Below are 22,656 nucleotides of genomic sequence, written 5' to 3' on the forward strand. Positions count from 1 at the left end.
TAATATATCTTACTTTTATTGATATATTTTGTTTTAGTTTCTTTTTTGTTAGTTCACATTCATTTCCAAATATATAACTTCCCTTTTCCCTTCCCCAAAACCACCTCATGTACCAAGAATTTAAAAGAAAACAGAAGACATTAGTTTAGCAAAACTAACAAATATATTATCTCTATTTGATGGTATTTTTTAACATTTCATATCTATAGGCTTCCACTTCTGCAGTACATGTGTATGTGTGTGTGCACACATGCACACACATATATTATGCATACATATACAAATTAAGTTATAGGTTATATATCAGATGTACTCTACTAAGAATTCATTGTTCTCTTCTATATCGACACCTCAAAATAAAATCTAGTTCTAAAATGTCACTTTTTTAACTAGCTGTTTACTTTATAAATCTGCCTTTCTTTCTGTAGATATGTGTGTGTGTACACACATGTACATGCATATATGTATAGAAAGACATATCCCTAGGATATTGAGAATCTCATTAAAAGTGATGAAAACTTTAAATTCAGTTCTTCAGAAAATAAATATGTATATGTATACATATACATTTGCCAGACATCATAAAGAATAATAGATAACCTATTGAAAGAACAGTAGAATAGAATATTAAGTTACATATGAAAACATGACAAAAACCAAGTTATACATATATACATATACATACACACAGTATATGTATATATGTGGGTATGTGTGTATAGATGTATATATACATATATCTCTGTGTATATATATATACGCATGTGTATGTATATGCATATATGTATACATATTTGCCTGTGTGTGTGTATATATATATATATACACGCACACATATATATGTATATGTGTGTGTGTGTGTATATATACATATATACATATATATGTGTGTATATATACATATATACACACGCATATATATATATAATATTTCTTTTCTGCCTTTCTTAGGTTCTTTGATCACCAATTCAATACCTAATTTTTACGATCTTGTAGGGGAGATTCTTGGTCAGGTTCACATTGACCTAGATGACCTCTAAGGTTGCTTGCTTTTATAGTAATTATCCTTGTATACAAGAAGACACAAGAAACCAAACAGATCCATTATGCCCCTCCAATCTCAATAGCCAAATCACAAACCAATGCCAAATGCTCATGAATATGACTCTAGTTCATCATGAAATTACAGTTAAAATAGAAAGGATATTCAGTATCTTCTGTGTGAGAGGGCAGGCCGTAATCAATATAATTGAAGAAAACTTTCATTCAACATTCTTAAAAGAAAAGTGATTGGTGATTAAAGGATGTTTCTTTATGTGGAATAACTCTTCCCATAATGTTTAACTTGAAAATACCATGAGTTGTTTTTGTTTCCATTGTTATTCCTTGATGATGGTTCATGAAGTAATGTGGGTGAGAGCAACTGTTAAAAGTTTGAGGAAAAAGTTGTTGGAGTGATCTGGGCTTGCATTGTCTTATTTGGGTGTTTTGTCTTTTATTTTTGTGTTTTGTTTTGTTTTTCTTTTCCCTCTGGTCAATGCTCCTCTCCCAAGAGCAAGTCTTGGAGCCAGTGTTCCCTTGGGTAGTTAAAGCACAGCTGCCCTTCTGTCTCATCCATTTCCTATAGCCATAAATACATTACTTATGCTACTGCACTTAAAGCCTTGGCTCTTTCAATCCAAGGAACTGCGTTTGAAGTTAGAGAGAAAGGTTCTGCATCTGAGCTCCCCTGATCAGAGGGAGCACAAACTTCATGGTGAGTTTTGTTGGTCCTTGACAAATGTAGTTTAAGATTCAGACGAAGAAGGATTTGAATGAAGAGGAAGGAGAGGGCAGGGACAATAGAAAGATTGGGGATTCTCTTGATGTTGGCAGTGAGCCTGAGGGTTTTGTTAGAGATTGCTCATGTCTGAGGAGGGAGATAGTTAGAAGGGAAACAAATAAAGTGGTCTTTGTCCAAGTCATTCCTAGCCCTTTTCTTATTCTAGTAGGTCATATCTAATATTTACTTATGGAGGGAATCTTTTTTGTCCTCACCTTTCTCTCTCTAGATACTCATACTTGTAAACACATATGTGCCCATGCACACAATGCTGGAATGAGAAAAGAAGTCTGCTTTCCTAGGCATTTTTATTTCCACATGGCATATTCTTTTCAAAATCATTTTTTGAACAAATACAAAATTTGCTTCTGCTACAGGATAAGGTTGGTCATTAATTTAGTAAAATCTCCTGAGAACCTATTGTGAATCTAATCCTCTTAGGTTTTTCTAGTGGTAAAAGGACAAGTCACGGCCCCTACCTTTGAAAAGGTCACACAGTTCAGGTGTTAAGAGAAAACCCAGCTATATGAAACCGGTGGAGGGCACACAAGGAACCATAGCGTTTGCTGAATTTCATGTAAGTGTCAGTGCCAACACAAAAGGATTTGATTTCTTCCTGTCTATTTCTTGGGAGGCAGAACTAGGAATATTGGGCTAAATTTTTAATGAAGCAGATTTAAATTATTATGTCCAGAAAATTGTTCTGAGAATTAGAGCAGTCTTGTAGTAGAATGAGCTGCCTCAGAAGGGTTCTCCTTTACTGGTCTCCAAGCAGAGCTTGCTCTGTCACTTTTTAGAAATGTTGTAGAAGGGTTTTTTATATAGACATAGGCTGAGCTACATGGCATTTGAGTCTTTTGTAACTCTAAGATTCTATGACTGGTCTCTTCAGTTCCTATAAGCTTTGGAATACCTCCTCTTGTCTTGTGTCTGAAAGTAGTTTTACCTCTTAAGCTCTCCATCTTTGTGCTGTTTCACAGCTTTTGTCCACAGATAATCTACCTCCTGTTTCACCATTCTCAATCCAATCACCCCAATGACTTTCCTCCTCGAAAAAGTTATAGACAATTCTTATCATTTAGTTTTTTACTTGAAAAAGACTGCAGTTTAACATTCTCCGTTATAGAGTTAGACAAAAATATCTCCTCCTAACTCATTTACTATATTTTCCTCACCTATAGGACCATAACCTGACAGTGTATATGACTCAGATCCCAAAGAGTCACTATGCATTAAATTTCAACAGTAGCCCATTCCAGCCACCCTTCTTCCTTCTGACAGGCATCCCAGGATTGGAGGCAGCACACATATGGATCTCTATCCCTCTGTGCATTATGTACATGACTGCTCTACTTGGGAACTGTGTCATTCTATTCATCATTAAGACCACTCCCAGCCTTCACGAACCTCAATACATCTTCTTGTCTATACTGGCAGCTATAGATGTTGGCCTGTCTATATCCACATTGCCAACAGTGCTCAATATCTTCCTTCTCAACCACCGGGAGATAGAGTTCCACAGTTGCCTGGCACAGATGTTTTTCATCCATACTTTTTCCTCCATGGAGTCTGCCATCCTGTTGGCCATGGCCTTTGATCGCTTTGTGGCCATCCAAAACCCGTTACACTACACCATGATTCTTACCCATCCTCGGATTATTAGAATAGGCGTAGTGGCAGTGTTGAAGGGTGTGGCACTGATGGCACCCTTGCCTATTCTGCTCAAACGTCTACCCTTCTGCAAGAATATCATTCTCTCCCATGGTTATTGCTACCATCCTGATGTCATGAAGCTGGCCTGTGGACCCGTCAAGGTCAACATCATATACGGGCTGGCACTCGTTCTTGGTTCTTTTGGTGTTGACTCTGTGTTCATTGTTGTCTCCTATATCCTAATCCTGAAGACAGTTGTGAGCATTGCTTCAAGGGAAGGCCGCCGTAAGGCCCTTAACACTTGTATCTCCCACGTAGTCACAGTCTGCATCTTCTATGTGCCACTCATCGTTCTGGCCCTAATTCACAGATTTGGTACATTCACTTCCCCTCTCTTTCATGTCACTATGGCCAACCTTTTCCTCTTCCTAACCCCGGTCCTGAATCCACTGGTCTATAGCTTTAAAACCAAACAGATCCGATTTGCCATGCAGAAAGTATTCATGAGAAGAGTCAGTTTGCTCCAGAAGTCCAGTGTTGTCTTTGGAACATAAACATGTGCTTGGTTATCAATCTACTCATCTCTGTGTCTGTGGCGTGTGCTTCATTTTCTTAGACTCGAGTTTCTGAGTTTAAATTCCATGAGTCTGCTTTTTCCTCCCACATATTTGGTCTGCATTCAGCATATGTTGCTATTAGCTTGTGTCTGAAAGTAGCTCTTAACTTTTGGCCCTTTGTTAGGGTCTGCCAACCAGGATTCCCAGAAGTAATGTCAACTTTGAAACATGGACTATAGTATGCCTTTCCATTTAATAATATTTCTTTAAAGTTAAATTAAACTATTAAAAACAGATAATATTAATTACAGTATTCTAGATAGAATTATGTTTAAATTTAATTATTTTCAACCATTGTTAATATAACTCTGTTTTCTCCCATATGCAAATGGATTACACTTGGAAGGCATGAAAGAATCAGGAGGCATTGAACCTTTTAAGCAATGACTACCATCACATACATACACAAGAAACTGAACTTTTATCAGCTATGAAGTGAATTATTGCCAATAGATAAGTCATTTCTCAATCAGCTGCCCATGGATCTGGGCAGAATACCAATTTATTAAAAAGAAAATAAGAATGTATGTAAAGCTAGACAAGAAAACAAAAATAAGAAAAGATACAGCATGTTATTAAAAAACAACAAATTCATTCTAACCTATTCAAAGAAGTTATTGATGGAGAAAAATGAAATATAAGATATAGAAAGTAAAAGGCATAGACACTAACTATAATAATTTCATATGGAATTTTATTTTTATTGATATAAATTAATTGCCATAATGCAAGCCTTTCAAGTGACCAAAAGAATATTTTAAAATGTCTTAGTAAGTGTAAAAATGGTTTCTTGCCAAGTGGATAGATTTGGCATCCAAGGAAAGCACATTAAAATAAAAAATCATTTGTAAATTTTATAAAAAGGAACATTTTTGGAAGACTGTGGACATTGTTATCTCGTAGAACATACAGAATCAATGGATGGTTAAAAATGTTTATTTTAAAATTTGTATTGACATATCTTTCTTTGAAAGTTACTTATATTTCCTAATATATACCCCTACCAGCAAAATAGCCAAAACATTTTTAAAGGAAGTTCAACAAAACTAACCATCAACCAAATATGAGGTTATGTGCCATTATATTCATGCACACAATTTGTTCAGCTATTCCCAATCCATGGGCAACTACTTTTCCCCCCTTAATTTTTTGCTTGTATAGAAATTGCTGCTATAAATACTTGGTGTATATGGGTCATTTCTTTTTTTATCATTGACCCTCTGGGATATGTACTTAGTAGAGGGATTTCTGGGTAAAAAAAAATAGTATAGACATTTTTGTAACTTTATTAGCATATTGCTTATCTAAATTGCCTTACAGAATTATTGTCATCAATTCACATTTCCTATGAAAGTACATTAATGTACCTTTTCATAACCCCTCCAAGTCCCATAACCTTGAATATTTATATATTTTTTCATCTTAGCCAATTCTCTAGAAAATAAAACAAAGAGAAAATTAACAGTTATCAACATTGTGCATTCTTTCCTGTCTGCATAATCATGAGTATAATTTATACTTTTAGCCACAATACTTTTGATAATGGTATTAGAAAGCAACATGCATGATTTTTCAAGATATATTATGCATGATATCACATATTTACCACTACAACATTTAATGAATATTGTGTTGCATACAAGATCTCAATCAATTTGTTAATTGTAAAAACAACAAAACCAACATTTGACGTGCAGCTTTTTTTCTAACTTTTTGGAAACTTATAAAAAAAGAAAAACCTTGTGTAAAGACCTACTGATTATTAATAGCAAGCAAAGCTTAAACAGGATATGTATGCTTATCAGTGGCATTTGCCACTGTCATAGGAGATCCAACATCAAGCCCCAAATTGAAAGAAAACAATTGTTTACCAATGATGAAAGCCACCAAATGCTCCATTTTAAAAGTGACATTTTTTTAATTTATCAAATACTGAAAAAAAAAAACATAGAACCCCCCAGAAGAGATCTCTAACTACTCAAAATTGTTTGACCCCACAAACTACATGGAGGAAACATTAAGTGATAAAGAATAACCATTACAACATGTAGTTAGATTGACAATCAATAGAGCTCATACATCAGGCTCTCCATCTCAGATGGATTCTACAATTGATGAGTTAGGCCCAAAATTAAATAGAAGGAGGGAGGCCCGAGTTGCTTTTGGAAAACAACAAACTTGTCAATGATTCTAAAGTAAAATGCCATCTTTTTAATACTTATGATCGACTGGTATTTTTAAATGGGTGCAAGTCACAGAACACCACAATATATAAAAACATAAAAAAGGATATCAATTATAGTCCAATGAGATGGGGAGGATTGGTCATTTTTGTCCTCAAATATCTAGTGCCTAGAGTAGTCATCCGGTACATAATTGGCATTTGCTAAATGCCTCTAGTTTGTTTGTCTTGGTTGTAAGAGAAGGTCACAATATATAACAAATAAGGATTTACAGAGGAGCACTGGCATATGGGATGTCATCAAAGAAATGAATTGATTGTAAAAGATGATATCTCCAAGAGTGAGGTATAGACAGTTCACATACTTCCTTGGTATCTTCATCATGTCAAGAGACAAGAAAGAATGCCCTCAACATCTTACATTGAAAAATTTTGATCATTTATAGAAGGCCACTGTGTCAGCACTTGCTGCTAGCCACCCCCATTAAACATCCCTCTAACTCCTCAGCTTTTAACTCCCTTGTTGTTGACTTAAGGATGACTTCAGGGGACATTAATTTATCCAAACCTGTCCCTATGACATCCTCCAGTGTCCAGCATTCAAGAGTCTTGCCCAGTTTTGTTATTTCTACTACATCCCTAGGGGTTTCATGCTCCTTGCTGCTGAGAAATCTCCTACAAGCCAGTCTTGGATCCTTTTCATTTTAGGGTTGCTGCTGATCCCTGTCTGAGGCTGTATCCATTTTCCTAAGATCTATCAGCCTCTGTTTCATGTTGACGCAGGGAGCCAAAGAAGAAGGGTAGAGAACGTAGGTGGAACTTCTGGCTTAGTCTTTTGGTTTGCACTTATTGAGTGAAGTGTAGGGAAATACAGGTAACAATAGTAACTGAAGAAAAAAATGAAGCAAGTTTCTCTGATAAAGGCCTCATTTCTCAAACATAGAGAATTAAGTCAAATTGATAAAAACTAAGAGCCATTCCCCAATTGATTAATGATCAAAATATATGATCAGTTTTCAGATGAAATAATGAAAGCAATCTACAGCCATTTGAGAAAAATATTCAAACACATTATTCATTGGAGAGATGCAAATTGGAACAATTCTGAGTTACTACCTCATACCTATTAGACTGGCTAACAAGACAGCAAAGGTAAAAAACAAATGTTGGGGAGGATGCAAGAAAAATGAGACATTAATGCATTGTTGGTGGAATTGTGAACTGATTCAACAATTCTATAGAGCAATTTGTAACTATGCTCAAAGGGCTGCAAAATCACACATGCCCTTTGACTTAGCAATACCACTGTATTGCTATCCCAAAAGAGATAAAAAGAAAAAGGAAAAACACCTATATGTACAAAAATATTCTTAGCATTTCATTTCTGGGGGCAAAGAACTAGAAATTGAGGGGATGCCCATTAATTAGGGAATGGCTGAACAAGTTGTGGTACATGATTATGATAGAATACTAGTATACTGTAAGAAATTATGAGCAGGATGCTCTCAGAAAAACCTGGAAAGACTTGCATGAGCTGATACAAAGTGAAATGTACTGAGTGCAAGGTAACATAAATATTATAAGATGATCAACTGCGAATGACTTCACTATCCTCAGCAATACAATGATCCAAGACAACTCTGCAGGACTTATGATGGAAAAAGCTATCCATCCCCGGAAAAAGAAATGATGGTGCCTTAGTAAAGATCGAAGCACACTTTTTAACTTTATTTTTCTTGAGTTTTATTGTCTATGTTTAATTCCACAACATAACTATTATGGATATATATTGCATGACTACACATGTATGACCTATATCAAACTGTTTAACTTCTCAATATCCAGGTGGGGAGGGAGGAAAGGAGAGAATATGGAACTCAAAGTTTTAAAAATGGATGTTAAAAATGTTTTTACATGTAACTGGGGGAAAATCTAATTAATAAACAAACAAACAAACAAATTAGTGAAAGAATGAATAAAAAGACACTGTAAAAAGTCCCTATTGTTGAGAGAAAGAAAAAAGGGGGGGGAAGGAAACAGTTCTGGAGAAGAAAATGAGAAGTAACAATCTGTCACAGTTTTGGAGAAACATCTTTAAAAACTTTTGGATGGGCAGGAGGTGACTGGAATATGAACGTGACGCTAGGACTAGGGCTGTCTTCATTCTAGAAGTGTTATTTTCCTGTATGTCCTTGGGTATATATGCCATGATGCCTCTGTACCCCTGGGCAGGTGCTGGATAGGTGGAAATTCAGATCACTGGTGGTTGGGGCACTTTTCTCATTTTGTCCCATTAGTTCTGGGGGATTCCAGAAATATGATTCACCAGGTGGACAATTAAAGTTTTTATCCTAACAGTTCCCACAAGGTATTAAAAATGAGAGATTCATTAGTTGTTATTTTTTATCAAGATATTCCTAAATCTAGTTATCCAGCCCTGGTACTTGTGGAGTTCTAGTCTGGCAGCACCAACTACCTTTTAGACAACTTGAATTGGATATGCCATAGTTACTGCAATTCAAAATTCCCAAAGGAGAACTCATTATCCCCACCCCAGGCCAAATACTTCCTCTTTTGAACTTCCCTATTACTATTGAGGAAACCACCAACCTTTCAGTTCACTCAAGTCCTAACCTTTTGAATCATTTTTGGTCCCTCACTCACTAATCCCACATATTCAATATGTTGTCAAATGCTATTGTTTCTCCCTTGTCTCCAGTGACAAACCTACCAGCCCTAATCACCTCTCACCTGAATTATTGCAAAAAACTCATAGTCGCCCGGTTGTCTCATTTGACCAATCCACCCTTCTACTCAGCTGCAAAAGTGATTTTCCTGAACTGAAATTTTGACTGTCATCCTTCTACTCAATAAATTACCCTACTCAATAAAATCCCTATTACCATTAGGAACAAATATAAAATTCTTGCCTTAGCATTTAAAGTCCTTTACAATCTAGCCCCTTTCTACTTTTCCTTTTTTTTTCACTTTACCTCTCTCCAAATGCTGTATGATCCAGCTATACTGGCTTATTTTTTGTTCCTTACACATGATGTTCCATCTCCCAACTCAATATATTTTTCCTAGCCCTTCCCCATACTTAGAATGGTCTCCCTTCACCTCTTGATTTGTCTGGTTTTCTTCAAGACTCAGAATCAAATCTACATTCTACAGGAGGGTTTTTTCAAATTGCTAGTGCCTTCCCCTCTAAGATTACTTTTCATCTAATGTGTATATATTTGTGTGTATGTATGTATGTATGTATGTATGTATGTATGTATGTATGTATGTATGTATATCTAGCTGTATGTATATACACACATTTTTTTCTCCCATTAGACTATGAGATCCTTGAGACCAAGACTGTGTTTTTGTCCTTTGTATCATCAAAACTTAGCACAACTTACATAGTTTTAATGACTGTTTGTTATTGACTGATTAATAAAAGAAAAGATTAAAGGGTCTTCATGTTTCTGACCACAAAGATGAGTTTCTTGTTTCTTCCAAGCACATTCAATACAGCTATGGGAATAAGAACTTTTGACTATTTGTAATTTAACTGAATGAAGAAATTACAATCTCAGAAACTGCAATACAGTACATTTGAAAGAATAAACTTTTGCCTACAGTAGCATTCCTGCTTCTTTGCAGTCTTTCTCTTTTGCACATTTCTGTTCTGAATTAAATACTAATCATAGAATTTATAATTTGAAAAAGCAAAGAGGTATTCTAGTCCAAACTCTAGGCCATGCATTGCCTCTTTCATTCAAACATCTGACTACTTCCAGTGTTTGCCAGACTCATTATTTCACAAAGCAGATATCAAAGATTTACATAAATGCACAAAGGAATGAATAAAACATATATTAAGTGCTTACTAAGAGCAAAGCACTGTGCTAAGGGCTGAGCATACAAATACAAAAGCAAGGTGGTACCTATTCTCATGGAGCTCACATTCTGATGGGGGAGGCAACACATACGAGAAGGAAATTCCTTCCAGGCATGTGGATGGCCTCTAAAAATACACAGAGGAAAAATGGTATATGTAGATTTTGGGGAATATTTTACATTCCAGTTTGATCAGAAGATATAGTGAATTAAAGGGAGAAAAATGAAATAAGACTGGATAGTAAATTGAGGTCAGACTGTGGAAGGACTTGAATGCCAGGGTAAGGATCAGGATTAATTCTTTACAGCATACAATTATTTGACTGCTTTTTAAAATTTATGATACTCAGCTTTTTGTTAGACAGTTCAGATGCTATCTCCTTCATAGAACCTTCCCGATGAGGACAGTTATTAATATATTCTCCCTCTTAATATTAATTTGAAATTTATACACAGATGCACACACCACTATATACACATAGGGGTATGTGTGTGTGTGTGTGTTTCTGTGTATATGTGTTTTTGGTGTACATATTGCATCCTAGTAAATGTGAGCTCCTTGAGAACAAGAACCATTTTATCTTTATCTCTCTCTCCAGAGTCTACTTTAACATAATACAACATATTGAAAATAGAATGTGCTTAATAAATATATTGAACTGGATTTGTCTAAGAGGTAATAAGATAGCCCTGAAAGTTTTTGAATGAGGAAATGATATAGTCAAACCCTAGCCCTTAGAAGATTACTTTTGTAGCTATATGGCTCAGGATACTGAGTGCAGGACCTACAGTTAGGAAAACTTGGGTTCAAATACTGCTTCAGACACTTATTAGCTATGAGATCTTGGGCAAGTCACTTAATTTGCCTGCCACAGTTTACTTACTGGTATGGGAGTGACAATAGCATCTTTTTGTTTTATTGTTTTCAGTCATGTCCAAGTCTTTGTGATTCCTTTTAGTGTTTTTTTTTGGGGGGGGGGCAACGTTACTGGAGTGGCTTGCCATTTCTTCTCCAGCTCATTTTATAACTGAAGAAACTGAGGTAAAAAGGATTAAGTGATTTGTCCAGGGTCACACAGCTAGTAAGTGTCTCAGGCCAGATTTGAGCTCAAGTCTTCCTGACTCCAGGCCTAATACTCTATCTGTTATATATATGTAAAAAAAAAAAAAATATATATATATATATATATATATATACACATATGTATATATATGTTATATATGCCCTATAATGATATTAAATGTACTATGATAATAATAATAATAATAATAATAATAGCATTTACCTCTTTAATTGTGAGGATCAAATATTTGTAAAGCACTTTGAAAACCTTATAGTGTTGTTATATAAATGCTAATGTTAATGATAATGATGATGGTGGTGGTGGCAGTGGTGGTGGATTGGAGAAGGAAGATACTGAAAGCAAGGAGGCTATAACATTAGTCCAGTAGAGATCTACTGGGGTTTGCTAGGAATGTCAGCGAATGGATGTGAGTGACAATATGGAGGTAGAATCAACAAAATTTAGTAACTGATTTTGTCTGAGGGAGGTGACAAAGAGTGGGACCAAAGATGACACTGAGGTTACAAACCTAGGTGACTGGAAGGATGGTGGTGCCACAAAAATAGTGGAGGGAGTAGGTTTGGAGAAAGAGTAAGTTTAAGGGGAAAGATAATGATTGTACTTTTTAACATATTGAATTTGTGATTCTGGCACTATCTTAAGATCTAGTTGTCCAGTACATGTAATTTTGCAGTTAAGAAGTGAGATTCAAGTAAAGCACCTAAATTTGGAAGTCATTTGTGAAGAGTTGATAATCAAATCACAGAAGCAGAAAAGATCACAGGGGAGAAGAATGAAAGAAAACAGGATAGGCTACGATGATGTCTTTTGCAGTACCACTGCTGAAAAGTACATAGTGATCACAAGGAACCAATATAGCTTTACCAAAATTTGGTGTGCCACACTAACTTCCTGACCTTTTATGACAGGATTACTAAATTGGTTGAAAAAAATAGAATTCTTACCTTGATTTTTAGCAAAACATTTATCTTTTGCAAACAAAAAAACATGGAGACATGGGATTTAGATGATAGGGTAGTCTGGTTAGTTTCTAAAGTCAACTGCAAAGTCAAAAATTGCATATAATCAAAATTGCCCTTGAAAATTTCATAATTCATGAATTATTTTAGACAGTCTTCTAATTCACTGGCCCTCCCTTTCATTTTCCCAAACAAAACACTCCTTCCTGATCATTACTTTGGCTAGTGCATGCCTGGGAGTTTTCTTTTGGATTTTTTTGGAGGTAATCATTAAGCTTTTTTTTTTTGTCCTTCAGTTACAATAGAGCTGATCAATTTCCTTTTGTAATTTCTTGAAATATGATGGCTAAGCACCTTTTTCTTGGTTTTTAGGTAGTTCAATGCCTCTTGAATTATCCCTTTATCCATTTTCCACATAAGTTTTTTTTTTGTTATGAGAGATATTATATTTCCTTTTTTTCCCACTCTACTAATTTTGTTTGAATATTTCTTGTATCATGGACTCATTAACTTCTGTTGGATTCACTGTAATTTTTAAATCTTCTGTTTCTTGGCTAAGGGGTGTGTGTGTGTGTGTGTGTGTGTGTGTGCGCATATTTGCTTTTTACTTTCCGTAAGATAAATTTCCTTTTCAATCTATGTTCCCAAGCTCTCATATCTATCTTCTTTATTTCCTCTATTGTGCTAATTTCATTCATAAATAATTTTAATTATTTTATGTGTACTTTAGTCTTTCAGGAATTCTCGTGGGACTTGTGTCAGGTTTTTTGTTTGTTTGTTTTGTTTTGTTTTGTGTTTTCTTGAGGCTTTCCAGGCAGATATTTTGGAATCGTTGTTTTCTTGTGCATTTTTGTTTTAGGCATCCCTTTCACCATAATAGTGCTTTATGGTAGAAGATGTTTTTGTTTGCTTACTTACTTATTTTTCCAGATTTCCTACCTGAACTGAGACTTTGTGTTAGGACTAGCTTATGTTCACTTCTAAAAAAATATTTGAGTCTTGTTTTGTCCTGAATTATGTTCTCTAATGTCTTGATACTGCTATCTAGGGAGTACTGTGCTCTTCACCATTTAATTAGTCTGGGGACTTACAGTCTTTCCACGTGCACAAAACATCCTGTTATATGTTGAAATCTGATCATTTCTTTCTGCTCTCAGTTTCCACAACTACTAATCCCATCATGGATCTGGGTCATAGTACTGTAGGAGCTTGAATATTCTGCTGCTGGCCCTAGCCCCCTGTTTCCTAGGAGGAAAGTTCTGTTTCAGAGCAAGAGAACTTCAGGTTCTACCTTAGTCTGAGATCCCTGTCCTTGTTAATTAGCTCCAGAACACAGACAAGGCAGGGGACTGAATGGGGATCCTACTGCAGGGTAGAAGCCAAACAACTGATGCTTACTTCTTTTCCCTGTTTGCTTAATGCACACCTTCAGGCTGGTGAACTCTACTTGCTCTGCAGAAGCCACAGTTCACCCATGCAGAGATGTAGGTCCCCTCTTTTATCCAAACTTTACCTGAGATTCAGCTACAAGGTTTGAGCAACAATGTTCAGTGGGCTTCTACTCTAGCTGTCCACAACAACTTTGGGCCTAGCCCTGCTGAACCCAGGACCAAATCCTGCCACAGCATATAGTCAAAGGTCTTATTTCAGTCTCTACTCTGAAAGGCTCCATGCAACAACCATCATGCTATATCTAATTCCTAGCGCACACAAACCTCTGTTAATCTCTTTATCCTGATGTAGATTGGAAACATGGTTCACTATGATTTTGCCTAGGATTTCATGACAACAACTTAGTCTGGCACTTTTTTCTAAGTCTTTGTAGGAATAGTTGTGAAGGGAGAGCTGAGCTGTACTTTCTTCTATTCTGCCAATCTTTGCTTGTCTCCCTTCAGTAATGATATTTTTCAGTACTGTGGCATATAGCTCACCCTTGTTAGGTGATTTAAACCTATTAAGAGTAACTTTTTATTGTATATTAGTCATTTCAGAGCACCATTAAAATGACCAAACTCTTGCTGACTTATAGATGAGACAAGACAATATTGGAGTCCTCAAGATTGGGAAAATGTGATTTTTGATTATTAAACTCACATTTTTATTCAAGGATGCTGTTAGTAAAAGTGCAGGTAATCAGGTAAGACTGTGAAACATCCATTACATAAGGCTATGAAATATCCACCATCATTCCCAAATATCTTGGGAGTTGTTATAAGATTAAGCCTACTGGTTTTGAGACTATCATGACAGTTTCATCATGTACTTTATAGAATTTTTGCAGGAAACCATTGTTATAAAATTAAGTTTGATGGTTTTAAGGTCATTATGACAGTTTCCCTTAAGGAAGTCTGTAAGCTTAGAGAACATACACATGGAGAGATTCTGACTATATTTTTCAAAGTTTGGTCCATCTGTGTTCCTCAAATGATATTTTGTCTACCTCCAGCTTCTTTTTTTTCCAAAGAAACAAATCTCCAAACTCATATTTTGCCCCGACCATGATACACAATTCAGTCAGCTTCATGGAGGCCATCCAAAATCATAGTATAAGAACTTCACTCTCAGAAGAGTACTCAGGAGCATACCTTGCTGGGGCACCCCATTTCTGCTGAATGGACCCACATCTCTGTGCTCCTTAATGTAGTATAGCACTTAGGTGAATAATACTGCATGTTAGATTACATGCCAGAATTGCAGTTGGGTCCCCTTACTCACTTTCCCATTTCTGTTCTTCTCTGCTGCTTGCAGTCAAATTTGCATTGGACTGACTCCTACAATTTTACGTGTTATTCTCAGCATGCAAGCTCACTACGGGGTTGTTTACCCCAACTTCTTTCTCTAGACAGACCATGGGCCTTTCCTTAGACATAAACTGGTACCCTGAAGGGACTTAACCTATTGACAGCTGCGCTTAGACTATGCTACTGAAAATCAAGTTGTAAAAATCAAGGGCAATAATGGAACACTACTTCCTCACAGAAAGGACTCACTTATGCCAGAGAACTGACTCAAAACAGGAATACTTTACTGCCAATGGGGCTAAAAGTCTTTTTGCGGAATCAACAAAGAAATAATGAACTCTGTTAAATATACTGATATTGAAGCATTTTTTGATGGGGGAGGGAATTACAGAAATGTCCAAATGGAGGACTATGACAGAAGGATCTTGCACTGTGTCACACATGTTATAAAAAGTTAAGAAATCCATCTGAAATATGTAAATAAACATGCTTCTTTGCTCTGGGAATTTGACTGATTTAAATCTCACTGAAAAGCCATGGGTTAGAATGAAAACTAAATTTGCAAAACTGGATTTTTCTTCAATAGGATGCTTAAGACCTAGTGTCAAAAGTGTGGATTCACAGTGAATTTTTTTAAGTTGTTAAAATTTTGTGAACTCAATGCCAAATCACATAAAATGATTTCAACAAAAGGAGACCACAGTGCATGTTTTACTCTTTAGAAGCATAAAAAGGTGTAAGGTTTATGTATATTGATATATTTAATTATTTCACTTCATCTCACTTTAATTCACTCAATACAGTCCTTCTAAAAAAAAAAAACAATGGCCATATGCCTTATCTCTCCTATAACATTATGAGCTCCTTGAGAGTAGGAACTCATCTAGCTATCCCCAGAATAAAAATGATAAAACACACCTATCTCTTCTCTTTTGTGGCTAAAATTCTTGAGAAAGCTGTTTACAATCAGTGACTCTACTTACTCTCCTCTTATTCTCTTTTATCCCTCTGCAGTCTGACTTCCAGCTTCATTCTACTGAAACTGATCTCTTCAAAGTTGCCATTGAACTCTTGATTGCCAGATCTAATGACCATTCTAAATCCTCATCCTTCTTGACCTGTGAAGCATTTGATACTGTCAATCACCCTCTTCTCCTATATATATTCTCTCGCCTCTAAGTTTCATGACACTGTTCTTTCATAGTTTTCCTCTTTTCTTTCTTATCACTCCATATTAGCTCCTGATTCTTCATACAGGTCATGTCAACTCACAGGAGATGGAAGCTCTGTCTCCTGACTTCTTCTCTTTTGCCTCTGTACTAGTGATTTCATCAACTCTACTATATATGGCCTATAATGGAAATTTCATTAGATCCCAATCTAGAATTGGATAACCTTAATTGCCCAGAAAATGTTCTTACATAGAGCTAAAATATGCCTCCCTACAACTGCCTTTCATGGTGTCTGGTATTATGCTCTAGTGTCAAGCACAGTAAATCTGATCTTTTTTCTTTATGATAACTCATTAAATATTTGACAATAGTTCTTTCTTAAATCTCATCTTTTCTATATCAGATTCTGTAGTTACCTATGACATTGACCAATGCCTATTTTTTTTCTTCTTCCTACTCCTCTGTCTGGTATGGGGATGATTCCTTTTGCTCAGGGACTTCATCTTAGATTATGGTGACTGTCCTATATACTTCCTAAAATTTTGTATCTGTGAACTATTGTACAAATAAAACAATGATTGTTTGCATATTACCCAAGTAGCACTGGGCTTCATGGTACCATGGGTCTAACTTCAAGTCTCTCCTCTCCTTTCATGAAAATGAACAGAGGATACATATTGAGACCATCCATGTCAAGCAGGAGATTGTTCAACTATATTCATAATCTCAAGCATATTAAAAAGGTCTCTATAATGTGTATTTTTCTTTCCTTACAGTACTGTGACCTGTTGTCTCTCCATTACTTCCTGAATACCACCTCCCTTCCAGCCACCATCCAGAGGGTGACTCTGTACATCCTCAATATTTATTTGACATAATTTTTGGGTGTTCATTCACATCTAACATCTTTCTTTGCTTTATTAAATAAGCATTTATTAAGTACCTCATATGGACCAAGCAATGTGGTTAAGGGCTTTACAAACATATCATTTGATATTATGTACTTAATATATGCTAGGCCCTGTACTAAGTATCAGAGATAGGAAGACAAAAGGGAAAAAGGCCCTTACGCTCCAGGAGCTTCACTTCTAATAAAGGAAACAACATAAGTATATACATAATATATACCAAATGGATACAACAAAGTTCAATGCTAACACCACCTGGAGTACCAAAAACAAAGTGGAATGGGTATACTTGCTGATATGAGAAGACCAAGAAAAATAAAACTTTCTCCTAGCTGTGTTATCTATCCTTAAAAGGTCAGGAATATCTTAAGATAGAGCTTGAAAATTTCTCAGAGATGATGTATTCTATCCCTTAATATTGTACAAAGGGAAACTATGCACTAGAGAGATTAAATAACTTGCCTAAGGGTACATAAGAAGCAAGTAGCAAAGCCAAGAATAAAAACCATATCCACTGACTCAAAACCTGGTGTTCTTTCTAGAATAATTTTTGTATTATATAATGGACTAGATACCCTGTGTGGTCCCTTCCATCTCTGAAATTCTATGATTCTACATGATGTGCAGGGGGGAAAAAAAGAGTAATGAAGTAGCAGAGTATATTAATAGAAATCTAATATTAAGAATGAGGTAAATGAGAACCACCCTGCCTCCTGCCTTGGCCACACATCTGACATATTGTGTTCATTTTTGCTTGTTGATGAGAGTTAATCACTTTAGGAATATGGGGTGAGGATCATGATGCTGCTTTCAAATAGTAGAAGGACTGTCAAATGGAAATAGAATTAGAATTCAGTTTCTTGGTTTTGGCAGGTAGAATTAGAATAAATAGGGAGATACTAATGAAAGAAAAAATTCAACAATACAAAGAAAAATATTTTAACACTTAAAATACTCCAAAAATAAAATAGGATGAACTGGAAGATAACAAATTTTCTATTATTGAGAGTCTTTAAGTAGAATCTATATGTAGAGATGTGTTTTCCTTGACTATGCATATATAACCTATGTAAAACTATTTGTCTTCTCAATGGGGGTGGGAAGGGAAGGAGAGAATTTGGAATGCAAAATTTGTAAAAAAAAAAAAGTTAACATTGTTTTTACATGTAATTAGGGGGAAAATAAAATATTAAATAGGAAAAATAGAGCCTGTATGATTCCCTATTAGGATGCTATAATAAGTTTCATACATCAAGTATGAATTGGAGCAGGTTATAATATAATATAATATAATATAATATAATATAATATAATATAATATATAATACAATACAATACAATACAATACAATATAATATAATATAATATAATATAATATAATATAATATAATATAATATAATATAATATAATATAATATAATATAATATAATATAATACAATATATAATACAATACAATATAACTTCAATTATTTCTAATTCTAATTATGGTTGACACAAATAGAAGGGTTAGCCTTGGAAAACCCCACAGTGGGAAAGAAGGATATTAGAATAGGTGGAGTAACAAGGGAGATTTGAAGTGAGGAAGCAGAGAATTAAAGAAGCGTACATTGAATATCTTTAATACTTGTGATATTATCTGCTGAGAGTTGAGTTTATTTGTAAAGGCGGGGATGGAATCTACCAAAGATTGGGCATGGTTTGCAACAATCACTGTGTACACTAATAGGAAATGAATACAGCTAGGTCCTGAATAGTGTGAATAAGAATTCACACTATTTGAAGAAATTATTATGTAAAATATAGTCTTTGATTCCAGCCCAATAGAAGTATACATTGTGAATTTTAATAATCTAACCACTTCAGCTTATTCATTATTCTCACTAATCAAGACCTAGCAGTAAATGTTCTTTCCAGAGAAGCAATGGGGCTTACTTTATTATGCATTATTTGACCAGTGCTGGACTTAAGGGGCCTATTTAGGTTAAGAAAGATTGAGTATTGTGATGTAATGTAAAGGTCTTTGGAAGAGGTATCAGAATACTTAGGTTAGATATTCTGGCCTTTCTAGGAAAGTACTGTAAGCTTGGGCAAGTTATTATTTTATCTGTCTAGGCCTCAGTTAACTATCTGGAAAATGCTAAAAAAAAATATTGTGAAAGAATAAATAAAATAATAAACAAGGAAGTCATTTGAAAATTCAAAAGGGCTTCACCAATGTAAACTATTATTATTTTTTTCAAAAATAGTTTATCAACTTATACAATGAATAAATTGAATGAATAAACTCACTTGGTTAGTCAAACTGGTCTATAAGCTATTTACAATGCATTATATGTGATCCTTGACTTTGTGATTTTTTTTTTTTACAAATGATCTCACATGTCTGAAATGCACCCACTCTGACCTCTGCCAGAAAGACAGTCAACTAACATTTATTCAATCTCTAGTATGTGCCATGTGCTGGGTATACAAGCAAATGCAGAACAAAACAAAACAATAACCAAAACTAGTCCTTGCTCTCAAGAAGCTCACAGTCTAATGAAAGAGACAATATGCAAATAATTACGTAGAAATGACTATATAGATGTGATAAAGTGGACATAATCTCAGTGAAGGCATCAAGATTAAGGAGCACTGGGAAAGGCTTCTTGCAGAAGGTAGGACTTCATCTGAGACTTGAAGTAAGACAAGGCAATTCATAGGCAGAGATGAGGAGAGAGAATTTCTAACTTTGTTCAAGGCACAGCTCAGTTACTTCCTCATATAAGAGGACTTTCCTAACCTCACCCTACTTTACTCTTTCCCATTTATTTAGTTCAAGCTTCCTGATGGAATACTTTCTATTACTTTGTGTGTATGTGTGTGTGTGTGTATATGTGTGTATATACACACACACACACATATATATACATACATACACATATATACATATATATGTGTATGTATGTATATATGTGTATTTATGTATTTTTACATTTTTATATTCAGGTTATATCCTTCAAATTCAATTTAAAAAGGGACTATTTGATTGTGTTTTGTACTTCATTGATAGCAGTGGGTTAGGGTCATAATAATTAATTTTTACCTTAGTAATGTTTAGTAACTAATGTGGTATCTGATGCATAGGAGGTACTAGGTAAATGTTGAATGACTTAGTAGGGAGAGGAGCTTAGATATCTTTTCCCATACTTTCCTGCAAAGGCAGAAAGGGAAATATTTATTTATGGGAAATGGTAGGATGGAAAGAAGTGGGAACTCCTTGGAAAGATAAGAGAGAGACAGACACAGAGACAGAGTGGCTGAGAGTGACAAAGAGAGACAAAGAGAGATATGCAAAGACAAAAAGAGAGACAGAGACACACAGACAGAAAGAGAATTGGACAGCATCCTTACATCTATCCATAAAGTCCCATCCTTCACTCATCCAAATTCAGAAAAGTAATCTCTGTGAAAGATTAAGTGGAGACAGGAAGGATTATTAACATATCAAGAAGATGTCTGAGAGACTGGGTGTAATGGAACATGTAGGTTTGTAATCATTTGATGGGTCTTTGGAGTTATGAGCTGGAATGAGACTAAACCAACCCCCAATATGGTAACAAGGCAGGGCAGATCAGAGATGGAAAAGGACGAAGTTCTAGGATGGATAGACAGAGAAACCAGGCTGATGAGTGGCCACGTCACTTCTAGCCCAGATAAGATAAGGAGACCCAGTCAAAACCAAAACAAAACAAGACAAAACAACAAAACAAACAAACAAACAAACAAACAGCATCAAAAAGCAAAACAAGAACACTCACTCTGCTTAAGCCCGTGGTCCAGAGCTAGAACCTGGTTTCCATTTTTTAGGCCAGACATATTTCAGGAAACACTAGAAATTATCCCCTCAGCTTTTCCAGCTGCTAAAGGACTTCTGCAGGGCAGCAAGTATTTGTTTAGTTTTCAGACTGTAGATAATTGGGTTGAACATAGGAGGCATGAAGAGATAAATGTTGCCTAGGACAGCATGGGTTAGAGGGGAACTCTTTCGATTGATCCTGTGCAACAGTGTTATTGCTAGGAGTGGCATGTAGAAGATGAGGACAATTAAGATGTGGGAAAGGCAGGTGTTCAGTGCCTTGAGCTGGCCTTCTCTGGAAGCAATTCCCAATACGGATCGAAGGATTAGGGTGTAGGAGAGGACAATGAGCAAGGAGTCCACTGCAAAGGAGCAGATGACTAAGACTAGACCATAGAAAATATTGATCTTGACAGGACCACAGGCCAGCTTCATGACATCAGGGTGGAGGCAGTAGGAGTAGGAGAGGGTCTGGCCTTTGCAGAAAGGAAGCCTCTTGAGGAGGATGGGCAATGGAGTCATGAGTGCTATGCCCCTAAGAAAGGCTGACAGGCCCATTTTAGTGATGCGTGGATGGGTGAGGATAGTGGTATAATGTAATGGGTGGCTGATGGCCACAAAGCGGTCAAAGGCCATGGACAAGAGAATCCCTGATCCTGTAGAGGAGAATGTGTGAATGAAGAAGAGCTGGCTAAGGCAGCCATTAAATGCAATCTCTTGATGACCAAAAATAAAAACCTTAAGTACTGAGGATAACGTTGAGATGGTCAGGCCAATGTCAGCTCCTGCCAGCATGGAGAGGAAAAGATATTGGGGCTCCCAGAGGCTGCGCTCAATCTTGACCAGATATAACAATGTGCAATTGCCAGCTAGAGTGATGGTATACATAAGGGTCAGGAGTGGACCTAGCCACAAGCGGGCCCCTGCCAGTCCTCGTAGACCAGTCAAAATGAAGACAGATGGCTGAAAGTCGGTACTATTGTATGGCAGCAAAATGTCGTGGGAGGGGTCCTTCTCAGAGGAATTCCAAGGCATGGATACTGGGAGGGGAAGCAAAGAAAGATGTTAGATGTGAATGAACACCCAAAAATTACGTCAAATAAATATTGAGGATGTACAGAGCCTCCCTCTGGATGGTGGCCAGAAGGGAGGTGGTATTCAGGAAGTAATGGAGAGACAACAGGTCACAGTACTGAAAGGAAAGAAAAATACACATTATAGAGACCTTTTTAATATACTTGAGATTAAGTATCATCCTCCATGAGATTTATATTTGTGCTGAGATTACAATAATCAGACTGAATACTTCTAACCCTAAGTAAGATGAGGACTCAGATAATTAGGCAGCCAGATGGAATAGTGAATGTGGAGTCAGAAAATCTACTAACTCTGTGATCTTGGCGAGTCACTCAAACTTTCTCAGTCTCAGTTTGGGATAATGATGGCATCTATTTCACACGGCTGTTGTGTGGGTCAAATAAGATTATCCAGATAAAATATTTTACAAAGTTTAAGAGTCATATGTTAACTATTATTTTTATTTTTATTTTTTAAATTTTTGGAAGTAGGCTGGTAAAGCTTAGTGAAAGAGAGAACAGATTTGTTGAGTTAGTTCTTTAGGGACAAGGAGAAATCTCTGGTTCAGGGAACTAAGGGGAAGAGACCTGGGAAACAATCATTTCAAATTCAGAAGTAGGATCTAAAGAAGCAGGCCATATACCACTTCCAGAAGGGCAGAGGTGATTAGACAAAAGTCATGTTGGACTGGGAGTGAAACAAGAAGACAGAC

The 22,656-nt window shown here is 36.0% G+C and overlaps 2 protein-coding genes across 2 annotated transcripts; one reads left to right on the forward strand and one right to left on the reverse strand.

The window, feature by feature from the left end:
* Positions 1 to 3,024: 3,024 nt before the first annotated feature.
* On the forward strand, positions 3,025 to 4,029 carry LOC110195089 (olfactory receptor 51G2-like). The gene has a single exon (XM_020967737.1). The coding sequence runs from the start codon at positions 3,025 to 3,027 to the stop codon at positions 4,027 to 4,029; it is 1,005 nt and encodes a 334-aa protein (XP_020823396.1).
* A 16,886-nt stretch (positions 4,030 to 20,915) lies between these two features.
* LOC110195088 (olfactory receptor 51I1-like) lies at positions 20,916 to 21,902 on the reverse strand. The gene has a single exon (XM_020967735.1). The coding sequence runs from the start codon at positions 21,900 to 21,902 to the stop codon at positions 20,916 to 20,918; it is 987 nt and encodes a 328-aa protein (XP_020823394.1).
* Positions 21,903 to 22,656: the final 754 nt, after the last annotated feature.

Source organism: Phascolarctos cinereus, unplaced genomic scaffold, assembly GCF_003287225.1.
Source record: "Phascolarctos cinereus isolate Bilbo 61053 unplaced genomic scaffold, phaCin_HiC Scaffold_726;HRSCAF=1367, whole genome shotgun sequence".
In the NCBI taxonomy this organism is placed as follows: domain Eukaryota; kingdom Metazoa; phylum Chordata; class Mammalia; order Diprotodontia; family Phascolarctidae; genus Phascolarctos; species Phascolarctos cinereus.

Coding starts and splice junctions, on each gene's coding strand:
- LOC110195089 (XM_020967737.1), top strand. CDS start 3,025: ATGACTCAGATCCCAAAGAGTCACTATGCATTAAATTTCAACAGTAGC.
- LOC110195088 (XM_020967735.1), bottom strand. CDS start 21,902: ATGCCTTGGAATTCCTCTGAGAAGGACCCCTCCCACGACATTTTGCTG.